Source organism: Cucumis melo, chromosome 7 (genome assembly GCF_025177605.1).
Source record: "Cucumis melo cultivar AY chromosome 7, USDA_Cmelo_AY_1.0, whole genome shotgun sequence".
Classification (NCBI taxonomy): domain Eukaryota; kingdom Viridiplantae; phylum Streptophyta; class Magnoliopsida; order Cucurbitales; family Cucurbitaceae; genus Cucumis; species Cucumis melo.
Window position 1 is genome coordinate 13,279,231 of NC_066863.1, and position 13,464 is coordinate 13,292,694.

The 13,464-nt window shown below is 35.9% G+C and overlaps 1 protein-coding gene across 1 annotated transcript; it reads right to left on the reverse strand.

The window, feature by feature from the left end:
- Positions 1–10,114: 10,114 nt before the first annotated feature.
- LOC103495707 (rhamnogalacturonan I rhamnosyltransferase 1-like) lies at positions 10,115–13,073 on the reverse strand. Its single transcript, XM_008457336.3, has 8 exons — positions 12,309–13,073; positions 12,160–12,227; positions 11,975–12,063; positions 11,706–11,871; positions 11,319–11,608; positions 11,024–11,228; positions 10,776–10,933; positions 10,115–10,655 (listed from the first exon to the last, which is right to left on the reverse strand). Exons 1-8 carry the CDS (start codon positions 12,628–12,630, stop codon positions 10,427–10,429), a joined length of 1,527 nt encoding a protein of 508 aa, XP_008455558.2. The 5' UTR covers positions 12,631–13,073; the 3' UTR covers positions 10,115–10,426.
- Positions 13,074–13,464: the final 391 nt, after the last annotated feature.

The following is a 13,464-nucleotide window of genomic DNA, read 5'->3' on the forward strand; positions in this document are numbered from 1 at the left end:
TTATTAACCTTGAGATTGACACCTTTTGAAAATTTGAAGCTTTGGAAGATTAAATATGTCACGCCATGCCCCAAGATCACTTCATGCGACCACGTGGAGACGTGACCGCCTAGACACTCAATGTACATCTCCCTACAAGATAACATGTTGAATACCTAGTATGCGAATTTAATACTTCAATCAATCTTAACACAACTTGAATCTTTAAACTTAACTTCCACAACGTATGATAAATACAAACAAAATTCTCTTTATTACTTAATTACATGCATTCCAAATACATAATCCAAGGTTTCTTAAGTACAAGAATGTCACACCCGGCCCAAAATGCCGTGACATGCGGCTGATGGAGGTGTGCCACCTAGACACCCATCACGTATCTCACTACGAGATGACGTTTTGAACGCCTAATAAGCGGAACAACTTCTTAAACTTATCTCATGGTAAAAATTTTACTTTGGACTTTAGAAACCTTCACAGCCTTATCGCAATAGAAAGAAAATTTTTAGACTTAGCTCCACCAATAAGTCTTCAACACTAGGCTCAAATTAACTTTTAACTACTAAACAATAAGCATAAATAATAATGCAGGGAATAAATATAACTTATTCTCTTTATTAACTTAACATTTTACATCCAAGTACAAACAAAAAGCACACCTAGAACGACTTCTTCAATTTAACGCCTAGCTTGCTCGCCTTAACGCGTAGCAACTCATCTTAATTACCCTTCTTTACTTGGTCTTAATGCCTGAACATCTAGGAAAGGGGAAACTTAAAACGTAAGTCAAAGACTTAAGGAGTGAGAATTTAGAATATCTTGTGGGAAATACAATTCAATAACAAAAATTACTTTTCATTTTCTTAAATACAGGCTCACAATGCCTCATTTTACAAATCACATAAATCGCACATTAACTTTCTATTATTCCTTTCTACCAAGTACATGAATCATTCTCTGTAACGCCCCAACAGATTGGATTTTTCATTTTATCGTCTTAAGTGTAATTATGGAAAATTTCGAATTTATTTAAGGAACTTGATTATTTTTGACTTTGTGTTTAATTAAGGTTTAGAGTTAATTATTTTGATTTGGTTAATAATTGTTTTATTTGGAAATAAATTTGGTGAAGTTATTTGTTGAAGAGTAAGGTTGATTGGTTGAGGAGAGAAATGTGAGGATTTAATTGGGGAAAAGAAAGAAAGAATTATTTTAAAAGGAGAGAAAAGGGAGATTTGGTGAGATTTGGAGGAGGAGAGAGAAGGTGGGGTTAATTGGTGTTTAAATGAGGCCCAAGAACCCATGCACAAAAAAAAAACCCATCATCTTCTTCAAAAAAAAAAGGAAAAGGGAAACTAATTTGAAACCCTAGCCTCCGCCGACCACAGCTCCACCGCGCCGTCGAATTTCAGCCAGCACGTACGGGACCTCAGCCGCAATCCTGAGCCGACCACGTGCAGCCCCGCCTGTCCCTCGTCCGCTCGCTAAGCTGCATCTCCAGCCGTCGCGACCATTCATTCTCCATCACGGTCCGCCGCTCCCCGTCGCAGATGACTCGCTTGGTAGCATCGGTCACCGTCGAGGCCAGTCCCATCGGGACGTCGCCCCAATCTGAACCCGAAGACGCGAGCCGCAGTACCCATCCGTTTCGTCACCGATCCAGCCGATCATCGTACCCGCGCCGCCAGCCACCCAAATCCGGAGACCCATGCACCGCGCTTCGTTCACGCGTGGACCCGACCCGATCGTGTCTTCACCCCGTAACCTGAGCGACCAGCACCTACACCGAGCCGAGCCACGTCTGCACCCGAGCCGAGTCGACACCTGCCCTCAAGCCGAGCTGGCTCCAGCTTTCAAGCCGAGCCGACTCCAGCCTTCAAGCCGAGCCGGTTTCTGCTTTTCTAGTTGAGCCGATCCGCCTGTCCTTGAGCCACCAGCCTGCTCTGGTCTCCTTGCAGCTATTTTGGTAAGTCAAATGAGTTTCTTTGCATACCCAGCCAAGACTTGAATTATACTCTAAATAATTTAATTTGATCTAAATTAAATTATTTTTCTTAAGGAATACCTTGGACCATTTGACCTTGAAGCGTTGGGTTTCTTCGGTAAGGGCTCAAGCGTTGCAACCTCAACCTAGGGTAAGTCATCTCAACTACATTTTTGGACCTTGGGTCGTTTGGTGAATTAATTATGAAATTTGGCGTTATTAAACATTTAGGATCTCGCTGCTTGGAAAGCACACTTTTCTTGCTATTAGGACTCGTCAAGCAAATCTCTAGGTAAAAGATTTCTACTACTAGCTCTATGACTATAAACATGAGACCGCATACACCTCCAGTTATGCATGTTAAGGACTAGACTGTATAACACATGTAAATTAATGAGAGCATGATGTGACTGATGATGTGGTTTTATATGATGGCATGGTGATGTGATGACGTGGCTTATTATGACTGTATGTTGGATATTGTGATGAGATGTGAAATGATGATTAGACTAATACGATTACATGATGATGTTATGCTTATGTATGCTATGGTTAGGGTACCTGTTAGCTTAGCCTATTAGAGTCGTACCTGCATGGGTGTCCTTCGGGATCACCATCTATTTAGGACTGCGTAGTCTGACGGGACGCCAGTCTAGCATGGATATAGATATGATTCGAGTGATTCGGCAGGATCCTCGCAGCCCGATTGTCTTAGTGCTTCCCCTGGGTTCACTACAGACCAGTATGTCCTAGGTGCTCTCCCGGGACACCGAAGACCAGATTTTAGTTCCTACGGGAGCGCATGTTGCACGTGTTCGGGAACGTGCCAGAGATTGGGTACCATTTTCAGGACTCTAATAGGAAGTTAACAAGCACCTAGTGGGACTAGTAGTGGGTCCCTTACTGAGTATTTTATACTCACCCTCTCCATGTCATGTTTTTCAGGTAGAGGCCGAGGTAGGGGCAAGGGCAAGCTGGCGAGCGACCAAAAGTAACCGTGACGAGCCATAGAGATTTTTGCTTCCGCTTACACCCCGTTTTAAACATTTAGTTCTTGAGTTTCATTTTCTTCTTTATTTACTATTTCATTTCTTTAAAAGTAGATAGGGCCCGAGTAGGATTTTAATATTTATTTACTTTTCGCACATTACCCTGATTTGATTTTTATAAATAAAATTCTGAGGTTTTATTCGTTTTAACTAAACTTTATGACTTAAATCATGTTATTTACATTTAGTAATGACTTCGGCTCAGTATAAGGAGTTGGGTCGTTACATTCTCACGCTTAGACTACTGTGATGACGCATCATCCTCAACATCCTCTGTGAGTTTTCCCACTTCATTTCTAGTTGCTTAGGCTGTTGACTCAAATGCATTTGGCCAACTTCTTATCGTCATGTGGTCCACAGGACCACCATGATTGCCTTTACTCATTATGGGCACACATATAATAGCAGCTCATTGTTAGGAATAAGACTAATGGTTTACTCACACACAAGCATCACATAAAAGTCTAGTTTTCTCTTTTCAAATAACATCCACAACAACACAACAATGGCATATATTAATGCGTTAACATAAATACGACATAAGACTCCAGAAAGAATGCTTTCAAAACGATTCTTTCTTTTGGAAAGTCACTCACAAAATACTTAGTTCCCTTTCTTTCCAAACGCCTAATTTTAACTCCTTGTTCTCATCTAGCACTTCTCATCAAGCAACTAAACACTTAGTAAAATTCTTAGAGGAACAACACCTTCTTTTATTTCTTCGATTTTATTTATACTAATCCTTAAATCTAATTAGCCACCACTTAAACCTCTATTAGTTTATCATGCCCTACCACTTTACACATGTCAGCTTGCAATTCATCAGGCCATGCAACCAATTTAAACTTAACACGTAGCCAGCAGTCAACTCAAGTTTAAACATTTCCCTTAAAATTCTAAACTTATATTCTCGAAATGCTCAATTCTTCGCGTTAGACTTCAAAACTCTTACTTAGCTTCATCGCTAACTGCCTTCCATGCGTCGTCTTGCTTCATCGCGAACTAAAACTCAAAATGCCTAAAGCCAATTTTCACAACACAATAGCACTTGGATGCAAGCTTTCTTCAAGCATCGCCTTTCCTTAACTGCAACATTCTTCACAAAACGCCTCTTAATTATACTTTAGTAAAAAATAATCCTTTATAAAGGCTCCCCTTTTTCGAATCTTGCCTCACAAAGAACTATAAAATAAAGCTTCAATGCCTACCGTCGCTTCACACTTAAAATGCCTTTCTAACACCTCAATCCATAGCAGTTCGCCTTACCCTTCTTAACTTGTCCTCAACGCCTTGTAACCTGAGGAAGAGAAATTTAAAACATAAGCCAAATACTTAGTGAGTGAGGTTTTAGAAACCCTTTTTAGGTAAAATAATTCAATCAAGTAAATTCAGGCTTTTGACACCTTAGTTAAAATCATAAATCACACATTAACCTTTACTTATTCCTTTTGCGAACAACATGAACCATTCCCATGCATAGACTACTGAGATTTATTTCATCAGCATCCCTTGGAGGATTTTCTGGTTCATTTCTTGTTGCTTAGGCTGCTAACTTAATACACTCCTTTCAACTCATTGGCCAGCTTCTTACCACCATGTGATCCTTTCACCCCATGGTTTCCTTGACTCATTATGTTCACATAATACCTAGCTTATGATAGGAATAAAGCTAATTGTTTACTCCCAAGCATGCAATCATCACATAGAAACTTTAGCTTTATAAACTTCATTTTCAAGTAAACAAGCTTGTCCATAAACACAAGAACATGCAACTTGCATTAAGCATTTCATAACAACACAAGACTCCACTAGTAAAAATTTGGGTTTTAACGATGCAAAATTTACGTTATAAGGAGTTTCAACGACACAATTTTTACGTCAATGAAGCCCCTGTCTTTAACAACACTTTGGAAAATGTGTAATCAATATACTTAGATGACATCAAATTTATGTCATTAATACCTTTACATTGACACAATAAATATGTCACCATTATATATAATTCAACACCAATATATTGTCATCTATACCCTTACATTGACGCTTTACATGTGTCACTGTTATCTATACCTTGACATAAATATATTGTCATTAATACCCTTACATTGACGCTTTAAATGTGTCATCGTAATCTTTTACTGGACACGAATATATTGTCATTAATACCCTTACATTAACGCTTTAAATGTGTTATTGTTATATATCACTCACACGAATATATTATCATTAATACCCTTAGATTGACACTTTAAATGTGTCACCTTTATCTATAACTCGACACCAATATATTGTCATGTTTAAATGCTTCGTTATACATATTTCGTGTAGGGAACAAAAACACAATCGAGAACCACTCATAACAGTTGAACTAAACCAGAAGGTATAAAATCCCAAATCTCAATCAATTTTGAGATAAAATTGCCTAAAAAACCAAATAATAAACTTTAAATCGGAGCCATATGCGCACATAACATTGCCTAAATTAAGAAAACAAAATCAAACTAAGATCCTACCATACGCCACTAGAAGATGACAAAAAAACAAGAATTACAAACTACAGACAACTTGTTAATAGAATATACACGAATATGTAAGTTTAGATGGAAAAAGGTCTTACATGGTGTTTGGTGAGCCTTCTACGAATGAACTTGACGGAGGAATGAAGGTAGTGTGAAACGGATAGAGGAGGGAGGAGAAGCAACTCATAGTTTGGTGGGCTCCTTGCGAGAGAGAGATGACAAAGCTGAACCAGAGAGCGTTTGTGAGAGAGAGAGAAAGTCGTGTGAAGCTGAACCAGAGAGCGTTTGTGAGAGAGAGACGACGGTGGCCCAAAATTATGAGGTTTTTATAGGGAGTTTGCGAGAGGGAGACAATGACACAAAATTGTGAGGGTTTGAGAAAGAGAGACGGTAGAGGCGAAAAAAAAGTGAAGGTTTTTTTAGGGAGTATGCAAGAGGGAGAGAAATTTGTGTCAAGAAAGGGGAATAATTATTTTGTTAATTAGGGTAATATTTTAATGACACAAAAATTATGTCGTTAAATAACGAGGTATAAAATGTGTCAATAAAAATTAAATTGTGTCGATAAAAAATTCGTTTTTTTATTTTTCAACACCACATTTTATCCCACTTCCAAACGCCCAACTCTTCTCGCCTTTTGAGAGCTTGAACGCATGCTTCTTCAACACAAACTTTCAAAACACCTACTCTACAAAATGACGTCTTCTTCCAAAATAACCATTTATTCTAAACTCAGGTCTCACAAAACCTTCCTTAAATATTCCAAAAGATTAAAGCTCAAATAATTGACTTATATCTACAACTCTTGAAGATCGAGGAGCTAGATGTTCTAAGTTTAACTTTACATTAGATAGAAAACATCAAAGGAGTAAATATTAGAGATTGTATTCACTACAATGTACTATACTGAAACCAATACAAAATTCAAAATTCTACGAATTAAATTTTTCTAAAAATGTAGAGTGAACAATGTATTTTAATTTTCTTTTATCAAAAGAGTTTAAATAAAAATGAGTTTTTTTAAAAAAATTATTTTCTTAAGTCAATCCAAATGAGTCTTTACTCTCTTTTGTTGAAGTCAAACGAAGGGTGTGCAACGGTCAACCAAAGTCAATTTTTTGACCAAACTGCCACCAAATCGACTATGGTTGGATTAGTCAATGTTCAATTAACCTACATCGACTTTGTAAGAGTGCAAACAAGTTATTGGTAGGTTAATTAATTTGTTCGTTTGAGTCGGTTTTGTTGGAATTTGTGTCCTAAAACTCGTACTTTGTTATTTGATTCAATAAATTCTATTATTGAATGCTATAATCTTAAAACCAATAAGTTAAGGTCCCAAGGATATTTTACTGAATTTGTCAAATACACTTGAACTTTATGTATAGACATAAACATGGATTAAGTTTCAAGTTAATATATAGCCCAAATAGTCTATAGTGTATGAATAAGGTTGGACGCCTTATTCTGTATAAACACTATGTATGCGGCCCGCTTCGTAGTTAGTACAAACGATGTAATCCTGAATTGTTCAAGCAGAGACATGGGAGTGGGGGCATCCTATGTAAATGGTTTGCATAAGACTGGAACCACGAAATAGTCACTTTTCGTTATAACACCGTAAATTATAAACTGACTATTTCATTTATGATGACCTAGGTAACTTGATCTTAATCCTGAGCTAACTATGAACTTCTGTTCATTCGGTAGTATCCTTAGATCTGCATAGGTGAGGACAACTCATCATCGCTGGCCCAATAAGCCTCCCATTTCAGGGATAAGACCGAGTGGATAGCTAGGGACATAGGGTGTAAGACAAAATTCACTCCTACCCATTTCCGGGATAGTAGATAGGTTGTTCCCTTAAGGACTGAATCCAAGTCTTGAACAAGGGGTCCCACCTTCTCATTGGCCCGAGAAGGATTCAGGTTTATAGGTTGGACCTTAAACCAATTGTTCAATAGTAGATCAGTGGGTCTTAAGGAGCAAGATGTAATCTCGGGAGTAAAATGGTATTTTGACCCAGCCAAGATTACAAATAACCTGTGAAGGATCAATTTACTCATCATGGTTATATCAGGTGGATAGAAATATATTTATAGTGAGGGGAGTACAACGAAGAGTCTTTAGTGGAATGACTCTTTAGTTAACGAATGTTGATTAAGCTTGGTCTAAAAGAGTTTAGCTAGTTAATCTCGAATCGTTGGAACCCATGATCTATAGGTCCATTAGGTACTTCTACTAGCTCATATGGATTCAACTAAGAACAAAATGTTGAAGTAACTCGATTTGTTCGAATTAAGAAAAGAGAGAGAAACCGACAAATATATAAGATATAAGTCGGTAGAAATAAACTTTAAGCTTTGTGTTTAAATATGATTTAAATAAATATGAATATAGATTCATATTTAAAAGCTTGAAAAGTTTTGAAACGGTCAAAGTTGTAAAAGTCAACTTGTTGACTTTTAACTTTGAGAAACAAAACTTTGACCGGATTTATATTCAAATATGATTTGAATTTTAAGAAAATGAATATGGATTCATACTCGAGAGATTAGAATTAGTTTAGACGGAAAAATAGTAAAAAGTCAAAAAGTTGACTTTTGACTATGAAATGTCAAAGTTTGACTTTGACTTAATTGATCAAATGACCAAAATGCCCCTTTGACTAATTATTTTATTAATTATGAATTAATGGGAAATGTGGCAGATTATTGTGAATTTGAAGCCACTAATTTCATTATGAATTAATAGATTAATTAGGTGTTGAACATATATGTAATAATTTACAAGCAATTTGCATGTAAATATCATATAAAACATTTCTCATTACAGAATGAGAGATGATGATGTTTTTCTTAAAAAAACCACCTAAACGATATACTACCTCCTTCTTTCTCTCTAAGTTTTACTTCACAAAATCGAGTCCCACAACTTCGTTCTAGGGTCCTGAGCTTAGTAGGTCAACTTAGTGGTTGTCCTTGCTCGTGATATTCAGGCAGAGAAGAAAAAGGATCGAAGAAGAAGTTCAGAACAATAAAAGGTAAGTTCATCGTTTACCTTTTAGGCTTTTCGTTTAGGTTCATCGCATAGCATGTGCATGTTGATTTCTAAACTGTTTAGATGCATATAGAGTAAAGCATGAAATTTTTCCTTCTGCCGCAGCATGTCTCTTATTGTTTTTTCCATCAGGTTTAAACCTTTAAATTCAATTTGATTGGTTTGATTTATCGGTCTATCACCCTCACCACTAACTTACATGGAATAAAAATAATAAGACGGAAGAAAGAGTTCAATAAGTTATAGGTTCAAGATAAAGAAATAGTAAAAACATTGATTGGATGCATGTAAGAAGGAATGCAATTTCACCTATTCCACTATCATCCTAATATCTAAACTTATGTTAGGTAAATAAGCAAATATCCACGTAAACAAACACACACTCTCTCTTTGGAAACTTAATTGTAGTGAGGAAGTGAGTGGTTGAGTAGTGCAAAAGTTATGGTTTGGCCAAACTCAGCCCGCATTAATTGCTACTACTATTCAGTATACACATACCAATATTAATTTAACACTTGCCTTGTGAAAAGTGCATCCTTGGATCACCCAACCAACACTTTTTTCTCCCCTTTATTTCTCTCTCCTTTGAATTACCATTACATGCTTTCTCTTGGATCACTAAGCTCATTGAAAATTGAATTGAATGCAAGGACTTTTTATAAAATATGGGTTAAATGGGGAATTGAAGATGAAGTTGTATCGTGGGGTATTGAGTGTAAAGTGGGCAATGTTGACATTAATAATGTCATCAAATATTCATATATGTGTGATATGATGCCTAATGATAGTTCAACACAAAGTCAACATATTTTATTATATGGTTTTAAGTTAGAATTTTGAAATTTTGGAATTTTGGAATTTTGGTGAGCCAGTTCTCATCATGCCAGAACTATTGTCCCACTTACCTCTCAAGATAAGAAAAAAAGATAACTTGAAAGTGAGTGAGTTCAACTTCCTCTCTTTAGTACTTTTTATATGTCTATTTGAAATTCTTGTCCTTTAATCTTGGACTTACCAGTTAGATTGAAAATGTAATATCCTTTTTTTTTTTTTTTTTTTTTTTTAAGATTACTATGTTTCAGATTAGTTTACGCCAAAAAGGACCATTTAATTTTGTAGTTGAAAATTCATAAAATTTAATTTTTATGTTTTGAGTTGGTAGTTAGAATGAACAATTGTGTTATCAATGTTTATATTATCTAGTAGGAGGTGTTAATCTAACTAAAACTGTACTTCGACCTAAACAAATATATATATATATATATATATATATATAATATTTTATATGTATGAGTGTTTGGTCAACTTACGCACACCTAATTCTTAAGTAAGTGACTACCTTAGATTAAACCCATGACTTTTTATTTTATATATTAATTTAGTGTAGAATGTGATTTATCAAATTGAATAAAAAATTTGACCAGTTGAGGAGTTTGACATGAAAATACAACAAATATGTCAAAAAAAAAAAAAAAAACTATAAAGATGTGAATGAAATATTAGTAATAATGATTTATTACTTATTTAAGAAAGACATCAATTTTGGTGTTGACATAGTTGAAGAAATTAAAAATTTTGGATGATCCAGTTATTTCCCACTGTTACAACTTTTGCTAATCTAAAAATTTGTATCAAGAGAAGAGGCCTTGTGTTCTTAATAACTCATTTATTCATAATTCAAGTAGATGATAACCCAAAAGCCTCTCCTCTCCATCCCAAAAGTACAAGGATATCAGTTCTCTTCTGTTTTCTTCAACAATTATACAAGTTGTAAAAAATCTCCTTTGATGATGATATCATGAGCTTCTCAATCGCTATTCCCATGCTTCCAAGCACTCATGCGGATTCGAGTAGAAATAATCTTCTTCCTTAGGCCGATCTGGAATGACAACTCGTGTCTTTGAGCTCCCATTATGATCAGAGTGACCTTCCTTCATTGCTGAAGAAAACTCGTCCCAACCCAACAACCCATTGCTATACTGATCTATTAAGCTAACTACCAACTTTCTGTCGAGAAGAACGGTTTTTTTGAATCCCAAGAATCTGAGAGATAAAAAAAATATATTATTGAATAAACATGAATCCTGAGATCATTCCACTCCAACTGGTTTAATTACATGAAATGCTTACAAACAAATTTACTAGACAGCAGTTGTTGCTTACCTACGATGTCCTTCGACAACTTTTGCCATGTTCCCATCATACGTAGGAACGTAAATATCACTCTCCAATGACACGAGATAATCCAATGCAGCCATTTGCGATGAACGATTCTGAAAGAACCTCAAGTCCGATGGTTTCAGCAATGTCTCTTTTCTGACCTGTGTTTGTAGAAGATTGCATAAATTTTCAAGAGCCTACTCAATTTATGCAGAATTTAAATAATTCAACTTCTAGTTTCATCAACTGACCAGATTAGGGAAAGCAGATGCCAGACTTTCCATCCTTCTTTCTCCACCATATATTTCTCCAGAAGCAATGTATATTTGAACATTACGATCGACCCCGAGTGCACTTAAAACTAGCGAAGTTTCTTCAGGAGTCAATGGACACAAACCTTCCTTCCTTTTCAGCTCAGAATCGATAACTTTCTCCTTCCACCACGAATAAGCATATCTAAACAATGATAATGTAGATGTCGTGAAGAGACAGTTATTTAGGGTACACGAAACAAAAGTCCATCTAAATGAACAAAAGAGACAATACCTCATTCTCGTGAGTTCGTCGACTTCCTCATTGGTGCAACCACGGGTGCAGCCAGAGAAGGCTAGCATATCCATTTCATATCTAAGATGAAGAACCAAGAATGGTCCTTTATTTCTCAGCATTTGAACAACTTTTCTTCCCAGTTCCTCAATTTGAGAAGTAAATTTCAGGGCATTAAAATTTACCCGACATCGTAACTTCTGAACCTCAATCGGCAGTCCATTATTGGAAAGTCGAGCATCGGTTTTATTCAAATGTAGAACTTTATACTTTTGGACCAATGGAAGAATCTGCAGTCGCACAAGACCAAAAGATCATCCGTCAAGTAAAAGAAATTTAAACAGAAAAAATTCCAAGAATCTCTCTTATCATGAACATGAATCCAACCTGATTAAGGTAATATGACATGTTTGACCAACTAATAGGTGACAGCGAGTAAATCATTCTCGACTCAAATCTTCGTTCAAGCCTTGGCGGTAGCTTTCTCAATATTCGAACCTGATCTCTCAACGACAATATGAAATGATCTAAGTCGAAAATGTCTTCAAAGTCACTAACAAAACAAGAAAGTATAACACATTAAAAAGATATATAACTAATCAAAACTGAAGGGTAAATTTGAAATAAGAGATAGAGCGTAGATTCCAAAAACACACCTGGGGTCATCCCAAAAGGAAGTTTTATCCAAATTAGGAACAATTAGAGTAAGATTCAAGTATCTGGCAATGGCAACCATGTCACAGATCTACAAACAATGGCAGAGTTCTAATAAACAATCAGAAAACAGAGAATCAACAGTTCCTAGTGTCAATCATTTGGTACGAGAAAAAAACGAACTCACCGCTGCTCTCATTTGGTTGAGTCCTCCATTGCAAGAAACCATGAGATAGCCATTGCTTTTGTAAACCCCTGTGAGAAACAGACACCAAAAATTTGTAAGGAACAGATCATAAAGTGAAAAATGGGGAAGAATTAGAACTTGGAGCTTACTTTTTGGTGGAAGAAAAACTTTGTAAGGAAGAGAAGAAGATGAAGACTGAAGAGCCATGGGAGAATCAAAATGGCAACAACGCGAAGGCCAAGTAATGAAGAGCTTTGGCCTCCATAGTTCCCCTAAAGCCATAAGCTGAACAAAACAAGTCCATAGCAGCACTGTTGTAATAGCCCTCGTCATCCATACCTTCATTCTAGACCTCGAAACAGTAATCGAGTTCTTCAACTTATCAACCTTCTCTTCATCAGAAAATCTAAAGCCCATTTCCCAATAATGGCTATAATGGCTCTTGTGATCAGATTCCTTCATTTTACACATTGAGATTTACAAACCCAAACCACCCCACTTGTCAAAATAGCTTGAAATTACAAATGGGAAGTCGAAAGAGAATGAGGATAATCAGTGAATCCCTATTATAAGTATAAATAATTCCATCCTGAAATTGGGAACCCAGAAGTTAATTAACACAATGGACTGCATTTTTAAGGTATGAATGGTAGTAATTTGCGTAATAGGACAAAAAATTGGAGGTTTTGAAAGGAATTGGGATGTAAAAGAGAATGTAATGGGAAGTGAGAGTGAAAATTATTGAGAAAGAGAGAGTGGGATAAGGGGAGAGTAGAAATAGAGAGACTGTGAGATAAAAAGGCATAAATCAAGGCGGAGGCGTTGCTTTGAGATAGAAGAGGTCATGGTCGTGGATGAACTGAAGCCGTAAAGATTGTCTATTTCGATCGAATTTTTTTTTGTTGGCATGGCCATTGACAAGTGACAATCTTTTTTCTTTTTTCTTTTTCTTTTTCTTTTCTTTTCTTTTCTTTTTGGAAGTATATACTTAATTGCATTTGGAGTACGATAATGTTGGAGTGGAAGTTAACTAGGTTTGATCATCACTTTAAGGTGTGAGTTTAAAAATTAAGTTTATTTTCTTTTGATGATTTTTATTTTTTAATTATAAGAGCTGAATGTTTAGCTAAATTTCAAAACTAAATTAAAATTTAAAATATTTTCATCTCTAGTGATTAGGTTAGGCAAGTCTACTTACTTATCCAAAAAGTCTATTTTTTTTTTCATTTTTTTATGTTGTGGGTAAGTCAATGATTTTCATCTTGTAAGTATACATCTTAGATACAAACCATCTAATCTAACGTA